Source organism: Corvus moneduloides, chromosome 8, assembly GCF_009650955.1.
Source record: "Corvus moneduloides isolate bCorMon1 chromosome 8, bCorMon1.pri, whole genome shotgun sequence".
NCBI lineage: Eukaryota > Metazoa > Chordata > Aves > Passeriformes > Corvidae > Corvus > Corvus moneduloides.
The window spans coordinates 5,405,793-5,429,966 of NC_045483.1; the positions used below are offsets into that span (position 1 = coordinate 5,405,793).

The window sequence follows — 24,174 nt, forward strand, 5'->3', positions numbered from 1 at the left end:
ACTACAACTCAAATTTACCTTCAGAAATCAGCACAAACATATCATACCAAGTTATTCTACGCTACTTTATTGTAATAAATTTTTACATTTAGCTGAAGTTCACTCCTTAGAAATGATCACAGGCTGACTGGAAGGCTGGCTGGGGGAAGAGGGCAGTGCCAGCTGCTCAGCTACAGAAGGCACAGCCCTGATCCTGACCTGTCTGCCAAGCAGGTTTGTAATCAAACTTCTACAAGGCCTTAAGCAAACATTTCAACTAAAGCTAAAGAATGGTTCTCATAATACACGTTAGAGATAAGACTCACATCAATGCTGATGAGATCCTCAATCATGTGCTTGTTCCAAAAGAATCTGTCATCCACCTGTTTAAAAGACAAAAGGGCAGCTTTTGCACGGCTGTACGGACAAGTCAGTGCTTTTAATAAAACACTCCAGGTCATGCTGCTGCAGACTTGTGTCTCCTTGCACCTGAGCTGGTGACAGGACAAGGGGTTCAGCTGCTGTAGAATGTGACCAGCCAGGTTTGGACCATGCCCATTACTGGGCAGCTCATCTCCCAGGTGCAAGAAGCAAACACAAAGCACTCACTTTTCGCCACAGGGGTAAGTTGGTTTTCTCACAGGCGCTCTGCCTCTGCACAGAATTTGTCAGGTCATAGCTCAGGCTGTAGTAAAAGGAGTCTGAATCCATGAACATTTTGAACAACTCCTCCAATAATCTCTTCTCCAGTCTCTCTTTCTCTTTGCTTTCTCTAATCTGAAAGAAAAAAAATGGCTTTCTTATGTCTCTCTCTGTGAGTGAAAAAGACTCCAGTCATATTTTCCATTTCTAACCTTGCAGGACAAGCATTTTCCCAGTGATGAGTAGGACCTTAAAATTCCCAGCAGAGATAAACACAAGAGACAGCAGCCTCAGAAATATAATTCTAATTTTAATAACTATTGTTTTGACTTCCTAATCTAAGCCACTATTGTGTTAAAAGCAGTTAGATGAGATTGTATGGTGTTCTCTGAGGAAACAGGCACTAAATTTTGAGTCCAATTCTACATCACAAGAGATACTTAGGCAAAGCAATTTCTAGAAGTTTAGAACTTCACTAGAAGCTAATCCTGGTAGAAAAGAACTCTATTAGCAATTCTGCCAAAATTATGTCATTACAAAATGAAAAACCACAGAAGAGCCACAGCTAAAAAATTTTAAAAATCAAAGTGGGTATCAGGACAGTAGTTCCACATTCTGCAGTTTTTCACTGGGGCTTTTTTTTAAAGTCTTTGTATTCATCCACCACATCCTTTGAACTGTAAACTAAACATTTTGGGAAATAAAACCAAGTAGAAAACTTTACCTTCTTTTTATTTGGAGCAGACACATTAGATTTAATTTGAGTAAGAGTCTTCAGCAGAAATTTTGTGTCATCTGGGGACTGTGTAATCTTCTCTGGCTTGTTTATCCCAAAGTGGTGCTTTTTACAAAGCTAAAATAATGACATTGAATTAAAGCCAACATTTAAATACTCTTTAAAAAGTTCAAAGAAAACTGAAAGTCTACAAAAGCAAGATTTTGATGTCCAGAAACCTAGGGGAGACACTGAAATAGAGGGGAAACATCCAGGTTTCCATCTACAGCCTAATTGTCACCATTTTTTGTAAAAGGCATTTCCTCCTGTGGTTGTGAGAATCTCTGCCTCAATTTGACATCACCTGAGTGCCCAGACCCACCTCAACTTCCCATCCAAATTACATTACCACTATTCATTTTTATTTTTGCTCCTTTATCCATTCTCTTCTGGGAAAAAAAAATTTGCAACATCTGAAGTAAGGATTTCCCTTCAAGCCAAGCTATAGAATTAAGATTCCAAAATGGGATAAAAGCCAAAGGATTCATTAAAAAAATATATACTTTCTCCAGGTTCAGTACATCTTGTTCTTGTGTGGTATTCTCAGCGATCTTTATGAAATTTAGGTATTATTTTGTTGCAATTTCCCTCCCTAGCAGAACCTGTGATTTCTGTTTAAAAAATACTTTTAATCAAAAAAAAGTATTTAAAAAAAAGCACAAAATATTCAAGATGTCTGCTTATACCAGGAAAAAAAGACAAGAGGCATTTAACTTTTATTTCACTGAAGCAGGAGGGGGACAGTCAGAGTTCCCTGAGGACAGCCATACCTCCAATTCCAGATCCTGAGGTTCTGTCTCAGAAAGTGGAATCACCGCAATCTTTGTTATTTTGCAAACCTCATGATCTCCTGGAAGTTTGCCAATCAATGCTTTCTGACGAATTAAAAGGAGCCACCATGGTAAATCTGGGAAAAAAGAGATCAGCAGATGCTTTTATTTGTCTTGCCAGGCATTTATTTTGATTAGTGTGCCAGAAAGCATTTGTCTAGAAGAATCCAATGAATGATGATTTGTTATTATTGTGTTTTGTTATTATGCATTGCAATAAAATAAAGAAAAAAAAAACAAAACTGAAAAATATTTATTCAGTCTCTAATATAATAAGAAGATTAACTATTTCACAGACTTACATTAAGGTTACCCCTGCTTCCCCTACAGCAATCAGCAATCTCTAGGATGATGGCCACTCCACTAATGGCAGCACAGTGTGAGAACAGCTGCAGCTCAGACAGCAAGTGAAGAATTTCCCTTTGCTGTCTGATACATGACAGGAGGTACAAACAAGAGAGACACAGGTAACATCTGATTACGAGATTCATGAGTGAAGAAATCTGATGAGCAGTTTACACATGTTTAAGGGCTCATGAAATCATTCCTGAGGTGCATAAAGTGGTGGAGAAATTAATGAGATTAAAGTTAATGAAGATATTGGTGACGGGTGCACTCCATATACACCTCCAGCCCACAGCACTCGCAGGTATAGCACCCACACTTTAATGAGACAGGGAAACAGAGCAAACATTCCCACTGGCTGCTGAAGAGTGCCTGGACATTCCTAGATTTCAACCCCTTGGTTACAGCAGTAGTTGAATGCTGGGTTTTTAGGAGTCAAAAGCAAAAGTTTTGTGAAGGGAGATGGAAAAGGCAGAGAAAGCCTTAGAAACAAACATACACACTCACGGCTTCTCCCAGCTGAGAAGCAGCCAACTGAGTTGAACTGAAAAGGTGATATAAATACATAAAAGGCTGTGGTAGACTTAAATATGCTCCCACACTTGTGATGGCAGATTGTGTCATGCATTATACTCTGAATATGATATACAGCCTTTGAAAAGTCTATTTAGCAGCTCTACAGCAAATACAAAGCCTGGTCTCCTTGCTCAGTAAATTCTAAACAGTATTTTATCCTCTGAATGCTTAAGAAAAACACAGAAAACCCCAGCAGTTGCTTTTATCTAAAGAACAGGAACAGTCATTGCCAACAGACAACTGTGCTACAACACTGCACTCCTTCCTCTGATTCTGTATTACTGCCTTTAAAAAAGAGCTGTGTTTATGTTGGGTATTAAGAAGCCTTTAGAAATTTCAAATCCTCATAACAACACACGTGCTGTGAGAGCCAGAGGGTGCCTCCCAAAAGGGGAGGAGGGGAAGGGGAATGAAGACATGCACCACCACTTCTTTAATACACATGATCCTGTAAAGGGAGTCCCGTGCTATTCCTGAACACTGCAGCAGAATCATAATCTCTGCAGGATCAGAGACACTTCAGGTCAGGAGGGATCTCAGGGCATCACCCTGACCAAGCAGAGCCAGCCCTGAGGCTGGACCAGGTTACTCCAAGCTGTCACACAAGCACAATCTCCTAAAACTCATCAAAGGATACCAAATCAGGACAGGAGTGTCAGCAAATGCCACTTAGACAGTGATCATCACTGACGAGCAGGTGCTGGAACAGCTCCTCTGTGCAGGTGTAGGGAACATGCCTTGGAGAACACCTGCCTTTGCCCCCAGCATCCTATCTAGCAGCCATGGGAAAAAGGAAGCTGAGGAAAATGACAGATTTTATGCAACAGTGAGAAGATCAATGAATAGGTTAAAAAAACCCTTTTGAAGAAGAGAAACTGAAATGCTGCCAAACCCACCAACAAGAGATGCCTATCAGCTCATATGAGAAGAAGGCCTACCCTTTTTATGTTGCTTTCTAGTAGGCAAACCCAGCAGCCTCTGGCAAGCCAGGGCAATCCAAGCTTTTAACAGAAAGGAAGTACAACAGGGCATCCAGGCAGATATTCCTGCTGGGCAGCCCTATAATCTCATCTATTCCCACCTACAGAAAGTTAGCCACGCAATTTATTCCTAGGAGATCACCAATGTATGTCAACAAACAAAACAGACACTCTTTTAAGAAAGGTGACCATCTAGAGCTCCAATGAATTCATCAATAGGGTTCTGTTAGAGATAAGTATAAGGTAAAGGCACTTCTGAGCAGATATGCCACAGTAAAAAACCAGAAAAGGAAAAATCTCCACCCAGTCTTCCCTTTACCTAGATTAACAAACCCTGGCAGCAGTAAACAAGAACTTAGGAGTTTAATACAGACAAGTGAGTTGAGTATCCTTTTGTCATTTTGCAATGCACTGAAATGTCGTGGTGTACATTGCAAAACTCTTTGTATTATCGCCAGAGCCACGGAACATTGAAAGAAAACAGGAATTCCCCAGCAGATCAAAAGCAAACAGTCAGGAAGTAATTATGCAGATAAAGTATGCCCTGAAGTAAAAGCTTCAACAATAACCATAAAAGCAGCATATTATAATAGCCAGCAATTTTTAAGTAACTGAATCCCTAAATATAGAGCATGTGCTTCTGCAGTCAGAAAGGGAAAAAAAAAAAAAAAAAAAAAAAGGCAATTCCACAGAAGATTAGTTATTGCCTGCTCAACATGTGAGGGATGGCGTGCACAGCAGAACAGGACAGTGTACACCATTCCAGAAAAGTGCGTGTTTCAAGTCATCTCTCAGGATCTAATGTTCATTTTCAGTGTTTTATGAACTACGGCAGAGCAGATGGCCACAACTAGCTTGATGTATTGCATCCAAAGGAAGCTATCACCTCTCATTCCTCACTAAAATGGAAATTCACTCCTCTGTTGCTTCAACACTGTCAGCTGTTTTTCTCTAATGCTTCCCAAACAATCTAGCATTTACTTTCCCCAAATGCTTTTGCAGTAGCTTTTCTTAAACTGTACATGAGTTTACTAACAATGCTGCTTTTTGCAAGTATTTTGATTTTAGCCAAGAAATTCTATGCTACCACTTTCATACTTTTTGTTACTTGAACAACTTAAAAATTGGCAGCATGCAAAAAGAATGCTTTAGTTTGTTGATTGCAGGAAATTCAGTTGTATCTCAGTGAAGAGATTTCAGATGCTGAACAGCCTGTAGTTTCTATCAAGATTCAGTGGAATGCTAACAAAAAAAAGCTGGGGATAAGGAAGAAAGAACCCCATTTCCCTCCTGTTTATAGAGTCTGTGGAAACTTGTCAGCAGCATTTAACCTGGGTCATAATTAACCAGCACTGGAAGAATGCTCCAAATGAATACAAGTACACACACTGCACTGCACAGGGATGGGCTCTGACCAAGAAACAGAAGAAGCTGTGGCAGAAATGATTGTGTTAAGTGGCAGCTGCTGGAACTGGTTACAAAATCCAGCTTTAGTTATATCCAGATATACTGAACACCAGAATTAATACTCTATAAAGGAGGTGCTTTATGCAAGAGATGTGTTTGCCTCTACATGGGAAGATCATGCAAAGACAGTTTTAACTGTGCATCTTACCAAGAAAATGTGCAATTATCTGTTTCAGTAACATTTCCACAATACATCCTAAAACCTTTTCCTTTTGCTCCCCTTGCTACTCTGCATTTTCTTACAAGTTATCTTAGGAAGGACCAGAAAATGGTAAGTGATCATATTCTTACATTCTGATATTCAACCAAGGTTTTATTGTTTGGGTTTGAGCTCCCCACACACAACAACAAAAAAAAAAGTATCTGAATGTTTAAGAAAATTCACTTTGGGGAAGAACAAAATACTACTTTAAAGAGATTTCAATCTCAAATGTGAGCATACTGTTATGTTCAGAGGTACAACTGCTCCCTCATGTCAAAAATTCTTTAAAGAATTAAAAAGTAAACCATGTAAAATTGGCTAGCTGGTTTCTACGAGACAGCTTCCCTGTCACAGCAGCTTTCCTACAAATTCTCCTGTATGAGGCAAGCAATAAAACCAGCAAGATTAAAGAGTAAATTAAAATCCATTCCTAGTTACAGCTCATTGGCAAGGGTATGCCAATGCTAAATTACAGACAGTCCATGACTGATTACAGGGACATTTCAAGGTCACCTTAGACAATTCCTGCATTCTTGCAATAAGCAAATCTTTCAAGCTCATATGAGGGTCTATGTCCAAAACGTTCAAGTGCATACAGGCTTAGTGACAGCTCTAGAGTGCACCAGTAGCAACTCCAATACTTAAAAAGGCATTTGAAGATTCCAGCACTTCTGTGTGCTAAGGACTTTTAAAACCTCTTTTCAACAACAGCTGGTAACAAGGCTCTGAGCAGGACAAGCCCAAATTCACCAAATGAGCTTCAAATTAAGTTTTCTGATCCTCATAACCTGGGGGCAGGGGAGAATAAATCAGAGCAGCAAGTCATCCTGTTGCAGGTCAGCTCTGTGGAGAAAGCATTTCACCCAGCTCCTGAAGCACAGTTCTCCTACTGAGTCTGGACAGAACGGTCCAGCAATGTTAAATATTTATACAACTTCTGCTGATAAAGTTTCCAGGTGACAAAGATTGATACAAGAATAAGTAATGAAGACAGGTTACTGTTACAGACTGCCGGATGAGTCAGCGTGAGGATAACATCAAGCTGCACTCGAATATGATCAAGTAGGAATTTTTTATTGAAAACAGCAGGTTTGAAGAGACCTATGTAAGACATCTCAGTCAGCCCTCTCACTGTGACTGCAGCCTGATGGATGACAGTCATCAGGAAATGTCAGCAAATTCAAGGAGTTCTCAGAAGAAGAGCAAGGATAAATAGCTGGAGGCTATCTTTCTTCAGACATTTAATGGTAGAAAACAAAACACCATTTATAGGACAGCTGCATCACTAAGCACCAGAATATCTACGACAAAAAGGATGAACAGTTTGTGATGGTGTCATCGGAACAAGGCAGAGACAAAAGAAAACACTTCCACTGGCCTAAGCAGCAACTGAGTGGAATGCCTGGATGATCTTAATTGATTCAGTAGCTCTATAGGACACATGGAAAGAAGAGATATCAGTCTTATTACCTGATAATCTTAATTTACCTGACAACAGCAAGCTGACACCTATTGAAGTGTCACAGTCTGGGGAAAGTTTCAACTCGGATTTCATAAGCAGAGGAAGCAGCTCACAATAAACACACATGCAAGGATCTTCAGTGGCCACAACATACTAAAAAACCTTCCAGAAAAAGCATTTGAGGTCTCCCCTTTCAAAGGCTTTTATAACTAGACTCCCCGGAGAGAAGGGGAGGGAAGGCTTTTGTGTACCCAAGGGACTGGTCTTAAAACTAAACACCACACCCCACACAAACACAAAAAACATGTGTCAGAACCAATCACTGAGCATTTTCCCACAGCAGAAAAAGGTCATTACTGGAGTTTAGCCATCATTCATCATGGACAGCACGTGCTGAATAGCACAGACAACCTGGATGAAGAGAAGAGAAAGTGAGATGGCAGAGTCTGAACCATTTCATATCACCAGATCTGAAAAAGGGTGGCTGAATAAATCTGTAGACTGAGCACAGACAAAAATATCAGGTGAAATTCAAAGAAGATGAAGTGATGCAACTGGAAAGATGATGTGGTCATGAACTTCATGGAGAGATGGGCTCTGAACTATTACTCCCAGAAACAGGACCAGGGGTGTCAGTACCTCTGGAGTCACACAGTTCCTACAACTAATCTGCCCTACACTCATGCCAGGGTGTCCCAGTCCCCTGTTCTCCATCCCATTATTGTCAGTAGGATGCTGCCATCCTGACCAATCTGTTTCTATTCAAGGGACCACAAACATCTGATCCATTTCAGCATTTAATCCATCCCGCTCTCCTGGAACACACTTGAAACTTTACCTGCATTGATCATATTGCCAGGCACTACTTTAAATGCAGGGTCTAAGCACTCCCAAAAAGAATGGCACACAGCAGGAGTTTATGGCTACCTTTCCTACCTGCCAGTAAATAGACAGCCAGAGCTCTATTAGCAGAGGTATCTTTCTGGACAAAGCTGGTATATATCAAAATAAATATTTATTATGGCTACAGGAATTTGCAGCTGATAAAGCAAAAGGAGTACTGAGTTTATTTTACAGGAAAACATTACTACTATCAGTTAGAGACAAGCTTATCATTGAAATAACAATGAATTCTACACCTGCTTGAATTGTATAGCTGTCATTTAATGGCAAGCAAGCTTAAGTGTTTCTTTTGCTTTCAAATATTCCTGTAGCAAGGTAGCAATTCTTATTCAGGTTTTTATACAGCATCAAGAATTCAGGCCTTATACTTTTGTGAAAACTTCCTTTATTAGTTTTTGTACAGGAATCTCCTTGAATGGATTATTCCAAAAAGTTTAAGAATTTTATAAATCCCACATAGAGCTTCAGAAAGAACTTCAAACACAAGCTTCTATTATTTATGAATGCAGTTCTCTATTTTTACAAGACAGTGTCAAATCAAAATACATACACTGGAGAGCAGAGTGAATTTATATGTGCAGCTGTAATACAATCACTTTGACAAGTCCACATATTTGAGGAGTGCTCCTCCAGAGCAAAGAATACTACATCATTCCATTTGAGCTGTGCAGTATTATTTGCAATATCACAGAAGTTCAGCAGTAAACAAAACAAATAAAAACCCACCAAAACAGAACAAAGCACATACCTGTATGAAGCTGGACTTTACCAATGACTCCCTCTACCAGGCCCAGACAAATGGGATTCCAAGCCAAAAGAAGATCAGTGGCTGCAAAAAAGAACAAAGTTCCTGGTTTTAAACAGTAAACTCAACAGGACAATTAATCCAGGGACAGTCACCCTCTCCACTTTCCCCACCTTAGAGGGTAGAACATGTGCAATGATTCCAGCAATAATAAGATGATGCACACTTCCATTTTTGCTTGTTACCAAGTAGCTATGACCAAATGACTAAATATCCAACAAAAACCCTTATCACAGATATTTTCCAGATTTTTGAGGGGGGAAAAGTAGCTTTGGGGTACAGTAATTGAATTTAATGGAGGCTTAATTCTCCTAATAACCACTAGAATTTTTGACGTAAGCAAAATTTTACATGGCTGTAGTGAAACTGAATAGCGGTCACTGAGTTAACAGCACAGCTTCAAAACCCAGCAGATGTTGACTTGCACTCCCAGCTCTCTCCCATTTGTATCCAATTACTATTACTTTCACATCCTCTTTCTATAAACATGCACACACAGACACTTCCTCTTTTGTTAAAACACTCTCCACAACTACAAGGAATATCGAAGTACACAAAGTTAAGGTTTAGGTTTCTAGTTCTACTCTTAACAAATTCCAGTGAACCACCTAGGAAGTAGAAGAGAAAGCAGGAAGAAAATGAGTTTCTAACAGTGGTGCAGTACCTGTTCAAGGATTTGAGAGTGGGGCAAAGAATAAAATTCCTAATTCAAATCTTTAAAGTGAAAACAAATACTTACAAGCTAATAACAACTGTGTAGGAGAGAAAAATCTCAAAGGAAAAGAGGTTTTTCTATACCACGAAGGACAAGCTTGTTATTATTCACCAAAACACACTTGTTCCAAGGTAAAAGTTTCTCCAGTTTTAACATCCAGACAAATAAATATCTTAGCTATTGGTGTAAGTAGATGAACATTTGAAAGAACAAACGCACACAGCGCAAGAGTATAAATCATCTACATAAAAACACTTACCTACAATACCTTCATTCTTCTTGTAAATCTGACATCTGCAGGTGACAGCTGATAGTATGATTATTTTCTTTACATACTTATTTTAAAACACTGAATCATCCTTGAAACATTTGTAACTAAGACCTTGATATTCTAAGAACATTCTTTTCCTAGCTTCCAGCACAACATTTAATAGTACACTAGAGTCAGCTAATTTCCTCATTAATACAAGTACTTCCATGAGCTACAACAGAAACGGTTTGCAGTCAGGGTAGATCTGGAATGAACTCATTAAATGGGATGGATCACATGTGCCTGGACACAGACAAGCAAGAAATAAAAGCCCACAGCAGTAGAATTTAAAGCAATATTTGCAGCAGCAGTGCAGGGCTGCAATTAATGTGTGTAACCAGGCTGGACCAAGTTCCTGGTTCTTCCTTTCTCTGTAGGAGTGCTCTGGACAGTGACTTGATCTGCACAGAACCTTGTGTGACCCATGCCAGAATGAAATGGACTTTAAAGAGACTAACACAGTTGAGCATCAGGAAATCAGTGATGCTGGGTACGACAGAGCTGACGGTTTGATGTACCCTCAATCCCTGCTGAAGTACTTGAACACATCTTGTATCCTCCTGACAGATTTGTGCTCAGACAAAGTTCTAGAACAGCCTGAGCTCAGTTTCACTCCAAAAAACACATGGGAGTATCTCTGTGCTGAGTGGGAAATCTGCACTATCAGCAAAGAGGAACACAGGCAGCCTTCCTCACTCCCAAACCCTCCACCATCTTTCCCAGTTCACCCACACAATCCCAGTTTTGTCTTCACCCCGGGACTCTTCTAGAGCTGCACTGTCTCACACTTCATCTACTTCTTGCTTAGTAATTAGCTTTAAACTCATATTTCGACCATGATAGCAAGCATAGTCCCAGAAGGGACGTCCGGTTCGGTTCAAACCGAACCCGCGACAAAATGGTGGAGAATGCGGGCAATTGATGAGAACTGTGAGATAATGATTAATTAGGAGGAATACTGGGCAAAGCAAGTATTAAGTCATAAGTTAAGTAGCATGATAGTGAGAAACTTATATTGTAATTGTATTGAACTATCTAGGGGTGGAATATGGTAGAAGTTGAGTGTAATTTTGATAATAATTCTTAAATGTGTCTTCACAGAGGTGAGGGGTGGAGAATGTCATAGGTTAGCAAGCATAGTCCCGGAAGGGACGTCCTTGCTAAGGGGTGCTTACAGTTTCCTCTGGGAACTGATAGAACCTATCAGCTGGCCAGTTTGAATATGGACAATTCTCTAAGCCACTTAAAGTTGTGATCACCTCTGTGATACACACTTAAGAATAGGCAAACTCCCCCCCCAAGCTCTCTCTCGTTTCCGGTGCTGGGACAGGTGGCTGCGGGCCCCGTGTGGGGGCCAGCGGGCCCAGCCCCTGCTTGGGCCAGGCCGGGCCGGGCCACGGCCGTCCTGAAGCCATGGACCTGTTCCAGCCGTGGAACCCCCCCACTGCCTTGCCGTGGGCAGCCGGAGCGGCTCGGCTCTCCCCCCTCTCCACTGCGATAAGAAAAATTCAACATTCCAGCTGCAAAGCTGCAAGGCCGAGGTGAGAGTAACCCTTTTATTGCTGTGAAGAGCTGAAAACCTGAGGGAAGAGAGAGAGGAGATGCTTAAAGCTGAAATTCTGTTGTGAAGCTATGATATAGCAGAGTATCCTATTGTAATTTCATGAAGATATGGGGGGTGGAGTGTTCAACTCGTGAGCAAAAGCACCTGCGCTGAGATAGGCAGATGCTGACGCAGTTGTAATTGCATGAGAAGTTTGGACAGGGAGAGATGAACCAGATGAGGACTTTTGCTCCAAACGGGAAAGGAGAAAACCTCAGTTCCTAGAGATGCTCCCAGAGACAGTCCTAATGATGAAGATGATGAAGACCCTTTGCTCCCAGAGAAGGAGAAGGGCCTTTGTTTTTGTTTCTGAACGGCTCAACCTTAAAACTGTACCCCAAAAAACTTCAAGAGTGGACCCTCGAAAGCAGCTGCGGGAAAAGCTGCAAGTCGGGGGAAAGGACTCACACGCAGGCAGAGAGACTCCTCTTCCTAAATGGACTGAACAATATTTGGAAGTGGGCGGCTGTCTCGTTGTGATAATGTTTTCATAGCATGAGCAAGAAGAGACTTCTCTTTCTAAATGGACTGAACAAGGTTATTATGGAAGTGGTAAACAGACTAAACATCTTAAGGGTTGTCTTTTTACATTGTCAGTGGGAGAAGGGAAGAAGGTGGGGGGAGGAGGAGAGTTCTGAAGGTGGTATAATTTTTTTTTTTTCCCCCTCTTTTAGGTCTGTTAATAAACTTCTTTATATTCTTTCAAGTTTGGTGCCTGCTTTGCATTTCTCCTAATTCTTATCTCACAGCAGATAAACAGCAATGAGTATTTTGGGCCAAACCACTACAATATCTAAAAGCCAGCCAGAGGTATCAAGCAGCAAACAAAGCCAGGCACAGGAAGAATTTAAAGAACCAAATCAGTGGAGGTTAACCGTGGCTACTATAAGCCTAGTAATCTAGAAGACCTTTTATGTCTTTCTAAAACACTGATTTCCTGCTGTGACAAGGTATTAGCAAGAAAACCTCACTTGCTATCCAGAGCCTTCCTCTAGGAGTTTACAAGAGATTAAAAAATGAGGAAACAAGGTTTTAATTAGAGGAATAAGGAAACAACACTTTAGACCTGCCTGTAAAAGGACATAAGAAAACTGGTGTTATAACGGGACTGCACAGACAAGTGAGTCTTACACAGCTGCTCTATTGTGGGTTCCTCTGACAGAGGCAGCACCAGACAATCCAAGACTTCTACAGGAATCCTACTACGCCAGCAGTAGAGACGCAATGAGAAAAGGCTCTAAACTTTAAGTACAGACAAGCTTTGGAAAAGATGAGAATGCATTTGGAATCAAATGCATATTCCACCTTCAGAGTTTAAAGGCAGCAAATATGGATCCACCAGCTGGGCAGCACTGGCTCTTGAGATAAGTGTGATTATCAAGCTACTAATGGTAAAGGCTGACTGCTTTAAGAAAATTTTCCATGGGGAAGGCAGAGCATAGGGGGAAAAAAAAGATACCTATTTAGCAACATATAAGGAGACAAACATGTTTTTTTCAATGTCCAAGAAAACCTAGATGCAAAGAAGTCTTATGGGAGAAATGCCTACAGGCTGTGACCAATTGCAGAATCACACTGACTTCCTTTTGGTGACAGCATCACAAAATTTGTTTTTCTCACACTATTTCTAGAGGACTTTTTACAGGAAAGTTTATGTGACAGCACAGAAGCAAGCCAGTTGTTCTGACTAAATAAAATATATCTGGTTCCAACCTTCTGATTAGAACTTTGTTGTTGGTTAGAGTTCGATTTCCTGTGTGACAACCCCAGCTCAGAGCCAACACCCAACCATGCTGAATAAATACCACTACAGTAAATACCAACATGAACCTCTTGCTCCTGTGGAGTGCACTCTGGAAACAGGAAATGGATGAACTAAACAAATTAAATTTAATTATCATTCCCTCATGAACCCCCAAAGATGGGCTTTCATGCTGAGTGCACTCCTATTTACTCTGTATAGGAAGAAGCTGTCTCCAACTTTTGTGTAACACTAAAATTGTTCAAGACTGTTCCCTTGCAGCCATTTGGTCTGTCTGGTAAATCTGGCAGCAGCAATCTCCAGTCACTATCTTGTATCCTTGAGAATTATAACCACTTTATATTTAAAATCATTACATAAGTAAAGATTCAGAGACCCAAGTAAGTTAACTGCAAGCCTGCAGGTTAGTATTTAACTGTAACATATTTTACCGAGTTTAAGAGGCAGCCTAAGATGGTAGACAGTGATAATGTTACAGAAGGTATCCACATCCTCTTAAAGTCATAAAAAGAAAATAACCATACAAAACAAAACTGAAAATCCTCAGTTAAAAGTTTTCAGATAGCATACATGAGACCTGGCCACATTTCTGACTGTTGAATGCTGAAAGAACTCATGACAAGTTTGATTCTTTTTTCTCTTTTAAGGAATCTATCAAAAAATATTAACCACCACAAGGCTCTATCAAAGGAAACACTGAATTTTCCTTACACATTCAGACAATGTTTTGAGATATAATGTGAAATACAATTTATCAATAGTTACTCTTGATTCCCTATTCAAATTTATCTTCCTATAAATGTCATACTAGTCCTCTTTTGAACCTCAGCGAGCCAGGAATAAAGACTTATCAGCTTTAAACTGCAACACAATGATGTTGAAACAGACTTCTTACAGTATTGTGCTGATGATAAAAGAGCAGTGTCAAAACAGTCATTGTTCCTCATAACAAAGTCAGAAGCTGTGTCCAAAAAGAATCACTACGAGCAGTGAGATGAGTCCCATGGAAGACCTTTCCTGACTTGAGGCATTCTCTGCTGTCCTCAGTGTGTTTAAATTTGATAGAACTGCCAGTGTTCGACAGGCCTTAACACTCTGATGTATACACTTGCTCACTAAGTTTCCATCCTGAAGTACAAAATTGCTCATTCCTTGCCTTATCCTACTAAATAAATTCAAGCTACTGAAACAAATATTGGGGTTTTTTGCTGATTCCTGTCAGAGATTAATGATCACTGCAATGCATTTACCATTCACAGCGATGGTATCAGCATTCAATTGCAGCACAACAGAACTTCTGCCCCAAATTCAGAACAAAACCAGCTTTGATGTGATTGACTTCCACCACCACCTTCAGAGCTCACCAGCAGCGATGCAGAGCCGTGCAACACCAGATAAAGTCTCTTTAATTCTTTGTGTTTACAGCAAACATAACCCTGATAAAGGTGATACAAAAGCAACTTGGAAGAGCATCAAAACCCAAAACTGCTTTCTGGCTCTTTCTGCCGTCTACCACCAGCTAAGTTGATCCAAGGTCAGGCACAAAGTCTGATAAGAAAATAAACTGCTGCTTTGGGATAAACCACTTGCTCAACACAGAATGGCTGGAGGCAAGCCTGAAGAGTTTGGGGAGGCAGGCTGGCAGCTTCCTTTGGAAAAGGCAGGAAGAAAAAAGATTAAATTTCTTATCATTTGAATCCAGCCCATACTACTGAGCTGCTGCCTGGTTCAATCCATTGAGTAGCTGTAACTATTTCGCTTCCAATCATGCTATAGGTCAGAGGGCATAGATGCACCCCTTATCTCCCTCTTTCTTGGCCTTTGGGAATGAACCTCAGCTAGAAAGTGTTTATATCGACAGTGCAGTCGACATAAAAACATACACACCATCACTGAATTCCCCTCAGGTTACACCTAAGTGTATAAGCACAGACATTAATGGGTCATTTCTCATAAAGTCCTCCTGGAGTCTGACAGAGCACTAATTCTCAATCATTTTCACCATTCGACACAAGCCATAGATATCCATTTACAAGAAATAAAAGCAGGATAACTCACTATATATATAGCCAAAACAAATCCCTCACCTCTGCTAACGTAAATTTTAACACCAGAAGTGTTAATTTTCAGGAAGAAGCTTCAATACTATTTTTAAATAGATTTCGGGTGTTTTTTTCTTTAAACCGTGTCTGCTCTAGATCAAAAACAACTGTAAGACTTTATTATTAGCATTACTTGACCTTTATGATGTCCTGTGGCTTTTCAAAAGAAAGTCTGCTTCCAAGTCCCAGCTCATCTTTGAATAGTGTTCTGGAATTTTAGCCAGGATTAAGAGATTACAAATTAACTAGGAAGCCTTAAGAGTATAAAGTTGAACTTCTTTCTCTTGGAGGAAATAAATTACTACTTATGCAAATGAAACTTAGGCTAATTGAGCTTTCCTTTCAACACAGATTTCCAAAACTGTATTCAAGCTACTTGCAGGAAGATGGAGCATTAAGACATTTAGTACTACAAGCTCTTAATTGTCATGAACTGTTAACTTTATTTACTTGCATATTCCCCTCCAAACTTTGAACAAATTATCCCTTCAGCTAATCACCTGACTAAATATAATTTGTCATTTATACAGCTTGTGCTGTCTGTAGGTGCTATAGTCCCAAGAGCCCTCCATCACTTAGAGCTGAAATGCTTTGCTTTGGAAGAGAAATGGGATCACCACTGCTCCCCAGTCTGGCCCTGCTGTAAGGAGCCCACAGAAGGGTGACACCAGGAGGATTAAAAGAAAAAATCCCCCCTAATTCTCTCACTCCTGCTGCACCTCACAGCCTCCTTAGAGCACCCGTTTATCCTCCCCTCATGGAAAGCATGTTTTCCAAACAGGAATTCAGTGCAAGGTTTACAGTGCCTGAGTCAGGAGCCCGGCACACTGCAGAGCACACACCGCCCCAGCTGAGCTCAGAAAAATGAAACAGTTTATTTCATTTATTGGGACACTTCTCTCCAATATCTCAGCATTAGACTGGATGAACACAAACAGGTCAAGCACAATTTAGTGACAGATTTAAAGCAGTGGGGATGGGAGCATACAATACACATTTGTATTGCTGCTGCCAAGGCAGGATGCAAGTCCCAGAGAAAGTACCTAAAAAAGAATTCCTACTACTCATCTTGATAAAGAAATACTTCTTTGTATTCTGGTGCAGTCAGAAAATCCCTTGAGTCACCAGGCATTGCTTGGGAAACTGGAAAACATACGGGAAATGTTCAGTTGTCTGGAGAGTATCCAATGTTACATGGAATTACACAAGGAACTCCTGTACTAGAAGTGGAAACAAACTGCTGTTACCAGTGTTTGCTCCAAACAGAATCTGACCCTGTGCATCAGTGGCCTCCAAACTTTCTTATCAAGTACCACACCAAGAAAAAATAAATCAGGACGTGTCCCAAATATGTATATTTATTTATAAGTCCAGTAGAACATGTAACTCATTTACATTGCATACATTATAAAACACACAAAAGATTAGATGTTTTTAATGGGTGAATAAACACTATTTTAAAACACTGTTTATTTTTATTAACGGTACAAAATATTTTCTTCCAACACCCCCAATGGACTGCCTTGAGCACCCACAAGGTGGTCTTTAGAGAGGTGGCTAAATATATGCAACAAGTGGTAATGTGCATTTCTACCACTTGAACTAAGAATCAGCTCCTCACATTCCTTCCACAAACCTGTAAATACCATTCAGAAAACCACCCAGCAGGGACTCTTAAAATGCAAATCAGTGCCAAGCCACTGGAGCTCAGAGGGTTGGTTCTTCGCTTGGTTGGTTTGGCTTTTTTTTTTACTTTAGAGCTTCCCTTTATTCTTCACATTGCTGAACTCTGTTAGCAAATGCATTTTCTCAGAAGTGATACAGAAAAGGAAAAAATGTTTTATCCTTCCAAAAGCAACAACACTGCACTAATTAATATTATTCCACACCAACACACATTCATTCCCATTTTTAGCTGGTATTTCAACAAAGCTCAAGTTGTTTGAGGATATACCCTTAAAGCTAAGAAAGCAGTAGGTTGTCTGCATTTTTTTTTTAATCCTATTTACTCTGCAAGAAGGAAACTATCAATCAGGCAGGAGAAAGATTTTATTCAAACCTACTTACAAAACTGTCAGCTTAAACACTATGTTCACTCATTCTGAAGATTCTCTATTAAAGGTCTGCTCAGTTACAGCTATACTGAAAGAAGAAAGCAAGAAAGCTATTCTAGCCTCAAAAAATCACAATATAAACAATAACTGAGCAGAAGAATTTCCCAATTATGGAAATTAGTTTGTTTTACTAATCACTGAGCTGACTTATGCTAATGCTTCTTAAGAGCCATGAGAGAATTACAGTGTGAGCCAAGTCTAAGCAAGGTAAAGCTTTCCCTCACTGTCACCTGTTCTTCTGACTCCATAATTAACTTTTCTCTCTAATTGTCCAACTTATCAGGCTCAAAGCACAAAAAGAGTTATGGATTGGAAACAACCACTTCTAACACTAAATAAGGGAGTTATACTCAAAAACTTGGCACATGTTTCAGGAACAGACAGGAGTTCACACCACACACCCCCCATATATTCCCCCCTTTATTATTTTTTTTAACTGTTGGGAACAATTTGACTACTCAGACAACAAGCAGCAACATATTTTTTAAATGTTACTGGAAGACATGCAAATACAGGGAAAAACTTAACCATCACACACCCGTATGTGCAAAAGTTGCTGTTTTTCCTTAACTGAGAAGCAGACAAGGAAAAAAACTGAAAGATAACAATTAATGACAGACCAGCATATTTGCCATTCACATTTTGCAATTACCTCTTGGGCAAGGTCATTTACTTTTAAATTTGGCTCAGAATTCTGTTTTCCAGTTCAAAGCATGTTCAAGGGCCTTGTTTTCAGTTTTTCAGAGACTCAGCAAACACTGCTCCAGGGCTCTATTCAAGTAAGATTTCTCCCTTAAAAGGAAAACCTCAGTGTTTCAAGCGGTATTTCATTCATTTGGGTTCAGCTTTTCAGGCAAAAAGTCCTCTCCCAGTTTTTATTGGGGAAGATGTTTGGAGCAAGAAAATAGATTAAGAATTAATATTCCTGTTTACTAAAGCCAAACTTTAATAAAAAACAGTTTTTGCACTATTTCCAAATTCTTCCTCTAGAAATACAACCAAAAATTTCTCCTCCTCTTGATACTCCATTCCTACCACTTGATTTTCTATCCCATTCCAATCTGCAACAGTTGTTTTGAAAGAACACAAGCAGCATATCAAACAAGTGGCTGCCTTTTCCTGCAGTTCAAAGTTTAAAACTTAAAATCACTAAAGTTTTAATGTTTCCTTGCATATACAGCTGAAATATCACCCACACCATTAAACTGTGAAACAACCTAACAAGAATAACAGCATTCTCAGATGAAAAAACCACAAGCCCTTGGTACAGATGCAGACCTTTCTTAATTGAAATCAGTGTCTTCTGTTCTAATTATTTTAGTTGCAGTTAGTCTGCAATTTCCTATTCAATATTTAGTTAATACTAACTCATGAGATCAAAGATGAGTCACCTCTGCCAGCAAAATACAAGCCACAGAAATCCACTTGAATTAGATTCATTTTAATTCCAGAGGGAAGGCAAAAAAAAAAAAAAAATTAACCAGCCACACCAGAATATCAAGATATCAAGCATTAGGAGCTTTCCATGTGTTTAAAACCTCAGGTCATTCCAGCACGAGCAGGCTTTCCAAGACATCTACACATCTGAGTTGGGACAAGTTTGGCATTTTCAGAACTTTTCATAGAAGGAAAAGGAGAAAAAAAAAAAAGAGACAGGAACACCCTTGTCATATTCAACTCATCACCTGCTAAGACTCAACAGGAAAGTAAACACTTCACCTCAAAGTTTATTTAATTCTCACCAGGCCAGGCTGTAACACACTGTCAACCCACTTAAGTCTCAGTTTTGGGTTTACCATGCTCTATAAAAAGAATCATGGATGGAATTACAAAAAGTAAAAAATAATTTCCCTCTGAGAAATATATATGAAGATCTTGTCTCAGAGTCAGAAGCTACAACAGTGACTAATGTATGCAATATTTAACCAGACGAAGGATATAGAGCAGCCCAGCCCACTCCCCTGGTCCCCTCTGTTACCTTTCACAAGAAGGAAAAAGCAGCAACAGGGACCCAACTGCTGAGGATTTTTTCAGCCTACGTTCTCGCTGGGCTGCAGCTAATGCAGATCAGTTCTGACATCTGGTTTGTCACATACGCCACAAGTACGTGGTGCTGACAACCAAGAAAGAGTAGGGAAAAGAGGGAACAGAATGAGCAAGCAAGGGTGAGAAACAGTGCAGTACCCATTGCAGCTAAAAAGGCGTCAAAAAACAGCTTGAGGTTCCTTATGAAGTAACTTGAAATACGGAGAGAATATTTCTAAAGCTACAGCCTCCTGTGGATTTCATTTCCCAGAATAGACAGGCAGTTTCCAAGACATACTACTGAAACTCAGGAAGGCAATTTTGTATGAAATAATTCAGTAGCATGACTTCACACTCAGGCTGTCACCCCTCAGAGCCATGTCTAGAACTACTCTGTAGACTTAAACTTAGCAATACGTGCTTTGGTGGCAGTGGCATCACTCCTTACACCATTCATTAGCTCAAGGCCTTCATTGAGCACTTCCAGACTTCCCACAAAGAAACTTCCTCCTCCAGTCTACAGACACGAAGAACAGCTCAGGAATTCTGACAAGTCATTTCTACACAACTCCTGCAATGCCTTTGAGGAGTAAGGCAAGCACACAGCTGGAATATTAGACAGCCTTATAATTTGTGATTCAGACATGATTTCACGCTATCAGACTAAGACACTTAACCTGAAATCTGTCCCCTGCTCCTCTGAAAATACTGTTTGGTAACATGTCCCTCACTAAAAGTATTTAAAATGCATTGCTTCAGTTGCTGACTCACAACCATTTTCAACAGATAAAAATGAAAACTGTAACAATAAATTCCTAAAGTGTTTCAAACAAACAAATGCTCATTTGCCTCTAGTTTACAGTTCTAGAGGTAAGATACAGCTTAACCTATCTCACTCTTACTGGTGGAGGCAATGGAGTCTTTGAGCATGACACCCCCAAAAACTGTGTTAGATTAATTCCAATCTGTGTATCCTTCAAAATCTGGTAGGTTTTTTTTATAGAGTGCTGGGAATCAGCATAACTACAAGAAATAGTTTTAGTAGCAACTGTTCCCAATCTTATTTGACATTACTGCCTGGAATATGATCAAGGCCAGCACAATGATAATAGAAGCTTTCACACCATAACAGTCTCAATCCTTTTTGTGCTGCTAAAAAAACAGTGAGAAGAATTCTGTGTCTTCAATGCTTTTTATCCTTTACACACACACATATATAGATGTATACATATGCAGATATAAATACATAATTTATACAAACATCATCAATAAAACGATGTTTGTAATCTGTATAAAAGTGCCAGTCAGGAGAAGCCACACAGAGCATAAACAGAGTAATCCCAGAGTGAAATCCTGACCAAGACCTGATGTAAGGCATTTAAGGCATGATTGAACAGCACATGTTTTTTCACTACACTGAAAAAAGTACACTCTAGACAGCCAAATTCTTTAAAAAAAGAAAAAAAAAAATCTATGATGCCAAAGTGATTAATGGATTTCCTGCAGGTGACTCATTAGTGCTTTCACTTTAGAGAATAAAAAAACCCCAGCAACATCTTGTAAACACAGGCTGACAACCTTCAAATGAGGGCCAACCTCAGACTTTGCTTATGGCAAATATTTATCAAGATTATTTGCCTTTTTTTTTAATTCAAGCTGTTAATCTGCATGATCCAAAGAGGTCAGAAATACAGCTTTCAACATTAGCAAATTCCTGAACATGCCTTTACAGTTGAGGAAGGAGAGTATTTTAAAGCTTAGCATCAGCTCTTTAGATTCAGACCTACCATCTCAAGCAATGATTTGCAAGGTTTATCAGTATTATCTATTTCAACCCATGAACGTGCAAAGATTAATTCAAAGCAGCCCCTGTGAGACAGAATAAAACCAAAGCCTCCAAAACCAAGCAGAGACACATAGTTAGATCACAGCCTTTTGACAGATTATTAAACATGTCAATGAACACAAGTTATGACTTTGGTTTTTTTTAACATGGCAGTGACTCATCACACAGAAATCCATCTACTCATTTCCGGGCAGTAGCCTTGATAATAAATGGTCAAATGTAATAAAATTGCAAACTTGAGGATATGCAGTTTTGTCTTAATACAAGAAAGAGCTATTGATCCAAGAAACACTTCCTGTGAGAGAACTGTTTCTTTCTTGGGCTTACTTTCAACCCTAAGGATTTCAGTACTAAGGCACTTCATTGCATAGCCCTGGAGTCCACTGTCAAGAAGATGATCCACAGACAGGGCTGGAAAAACAAAGCTGCAAACACGTGGAAATGGGAAAGCATTGCTACCAATTGAGAGTTTCAAGCAGACCAAGGGACTTCAATATCACATTACCTTCCGTTAATCTGCAGGTCACACACAACAGGGATCACATGTAAACTGCCTGAAAATGCAGAGGCAGCCTAAGGACAAAATGCTGCTGGAACAGCAGGCAGACAAACTGCTGGGCACTGGCAAAGCCTCCAGGAAGTAAAGGGACATCAAGATAAAATAAAACACAGCAATGGCTGCATGAAAGCAAGGGATTGATGCTTTCAAAAGTTAAAGTTATCAAACACCAGCCTCCAGAACTACAGTTCACTACTTAGTGCTTTAATTACTGTGGGTCAAGTAAGAGCTTTTATGCCCACGCAGATGGCTGTAACCATCACAAACCTAAACCTGAGGGGTTTTCCCCCCGTGAAAGCACACATTTCAATGACTAGCAGTACTGTCTGATAGCTTAACATCAATTATTTTCTAAGATCTCTTGCAAATCAAAGTATTGCTGGATTAGCGAAGTTGATGGACAAGAGTTAGTCATGCTAACTTGAGACAGATTGCAACTTTATCTGAGACGCAAACAAATTGCGCTGAGAAGACACAACTCTAGGATGAAAATATAACAAGAAAGCGCTGTGCGAAAAACAGTTCTTTGGAAAAACACAGATAACAACAGTATTCAATGTTTATGTTTAAAGATTGTCCAGCCTTTCACAGAAGCTCATAAAGCCTACCGTACTCAGATAGCCAACCTGGCCATATACATGTTTAGCCACCTTTTTTGGCCTAACACAGATCCCAATTTTAGAAAGCTGTAAGTAACATCTGTGCAGCCTGCCACATGTTTGGTGAAATACCCAGCTATTTGGAATTTCTTTCACATATAAGCAGGGTCAGCATGGTCCGTTGCATCAAAGCTATGCATCAGAAACACAAAGAATGAAAAAACTCACAGAATGCTTTGGCTTGGAAGGGACTTTAAAGATCATCGTGTTACAACCCCCTGCCATGGGAGCCAATATTACACAAAGCAAGATAATTTCCACGGGTGGCATTTTATTTTATAGACACCTTTACTGACTAACCTCCTAGGTAGGATAAGATAATTACCATTGTTTCAAAATTCCCTTTTACACAACTCATCTCAATTTCTGTTTGCCTTCCCTTCAGTCTTACATCAATACACAGTGGAGCTCTGTGTAATTGTCGCTTACACAGCCTGTAATCACCGAAAAATTTAGAAGCACTTTAGAAGCCACAGAATCACAGAACGTCAAAAGCTTGGAATGGACCTTAAGCTCACCCAGTCCCTACCCGGTGTAGCCACCTGTTCAATTCCTCCTGGAAGAGGCGACCACGGGACACATCTGCCCGAAGACGCAGTGCCCATGCACCGGGAGCATTCCTTATGTAAGGCTGACACCGGCCCCACACGGCCCTTCGCACCCCGCGATGCTCCCCGGGGACGCCCAGGTGCCTCTCGACACCGGCACCGATTCGGGTCACGCCGGGCGCGGAGCCCCGGGCGGGGGCAGCGCTGCTTCATCGTGCGGGAAACAAACTCGCGGAGAGGGAAAGCAACGCGCCAGCCGGGACCCCGGGACACGCGTGACCTCCCGCGGCCCGGGGGGAGCCGGGGCTGGTCCTGCGAGCTGCGGGGCGATGGGCAGCGCTACCGAACCTCCGCGGTGCCGCCGGGGACACGGCGCCCCGGCCCCGCCGCCCCCCGCCCGCCCCGGCGCTCGGGTGGGTCCCAGCCCGCCCTTCCCCGCGCAGGCAGCGGGCGCGGCCGCGGGGGTCTCACCGGCTCGCAGCTGCAGGCTGCCGTCCCTCCGGCTGCACCACAGCGCCCGCTCCCCGCTCTGCAGGATGTAGTGGTCCTTGGCTTGGAACAGCTCCATCCTCGCACGCCGGGAGCCGCCGGGAGAGAGGGTCGGAGGGACAGAGGGAGGAAGGGGCGCTCCCGCCGCTCCCGCCGCCGCGCGCGGCCCCGGGGCGGAAGGGGGAATGGCCGGCACGGGGCGCGCGCTCCCGAGCAGGCGCGCGCGCGGGGGCGCGCGCGGGGGCGCGCACGCGGGCGCTGCCCCGGAGCGCGAGCGGGAGGAGCGGGCGCGAGCCCGGGTTCCGCTCCCGCCGCCGCACGTGACAGCGGCCGGCCCCGCCCCCCGCGCTCTTAAAGGGACGGCGCAGCGGGGCGGGGCCTGAGGGGCGGGGCCTGTGTGGGACGGGGCTGCGGGGGTGGGGCTGCGCTCCTGACCTGCCCGACGGACCCTGGAGGTCCCTCAGCGTCTTCCCCTC

The 24,174-nt window shown here is 41.3% G+C and overlaps 1 protein-coding gene across 1 annotated transcript in view; it reads right to left on the minus strand.

Annotated features, from left to right (window-relative positions):
* INPP5F (inositol polyphosphate-5-phosphatase F) overlaps window positions 1-23,887 on the minus strand; it is a 41,145-nt gene extending 17,258 nt beyond the window's left edge. The window contains exons 1-6 of the mRNA XM_032116485.1: window positions 23,681-23,887; window positions 8,910-8,990; window positions 2,167-2,303; window positions 1,346-1,474; window positions 589-756; window positions 306-362 (exon numbers count right to left, since the gene is read on the minus strand). Of these exons, the coding sequence (XP_031972376.1) occupies window positions 306-362; window positions 589-756; window positions 1,346-1,474; window positions 2,167-2,303; window positions 8,910-8,990; window positions 23,681-23,777 (669 nt within the window). The 5' untranslated portion in view covers window positions 23,778-23,887. The remainder of the gene's footprint in view (window positions 1-305; window positions 363-588; window positions 757-1,345; window positions 1,475-2,166; window positions 2,304-8,909; window positions 8,991-23,680) is intronic.
* Between the last annotated feature and the right edge of the window lie 287 nt (window positions 23,888-24,174).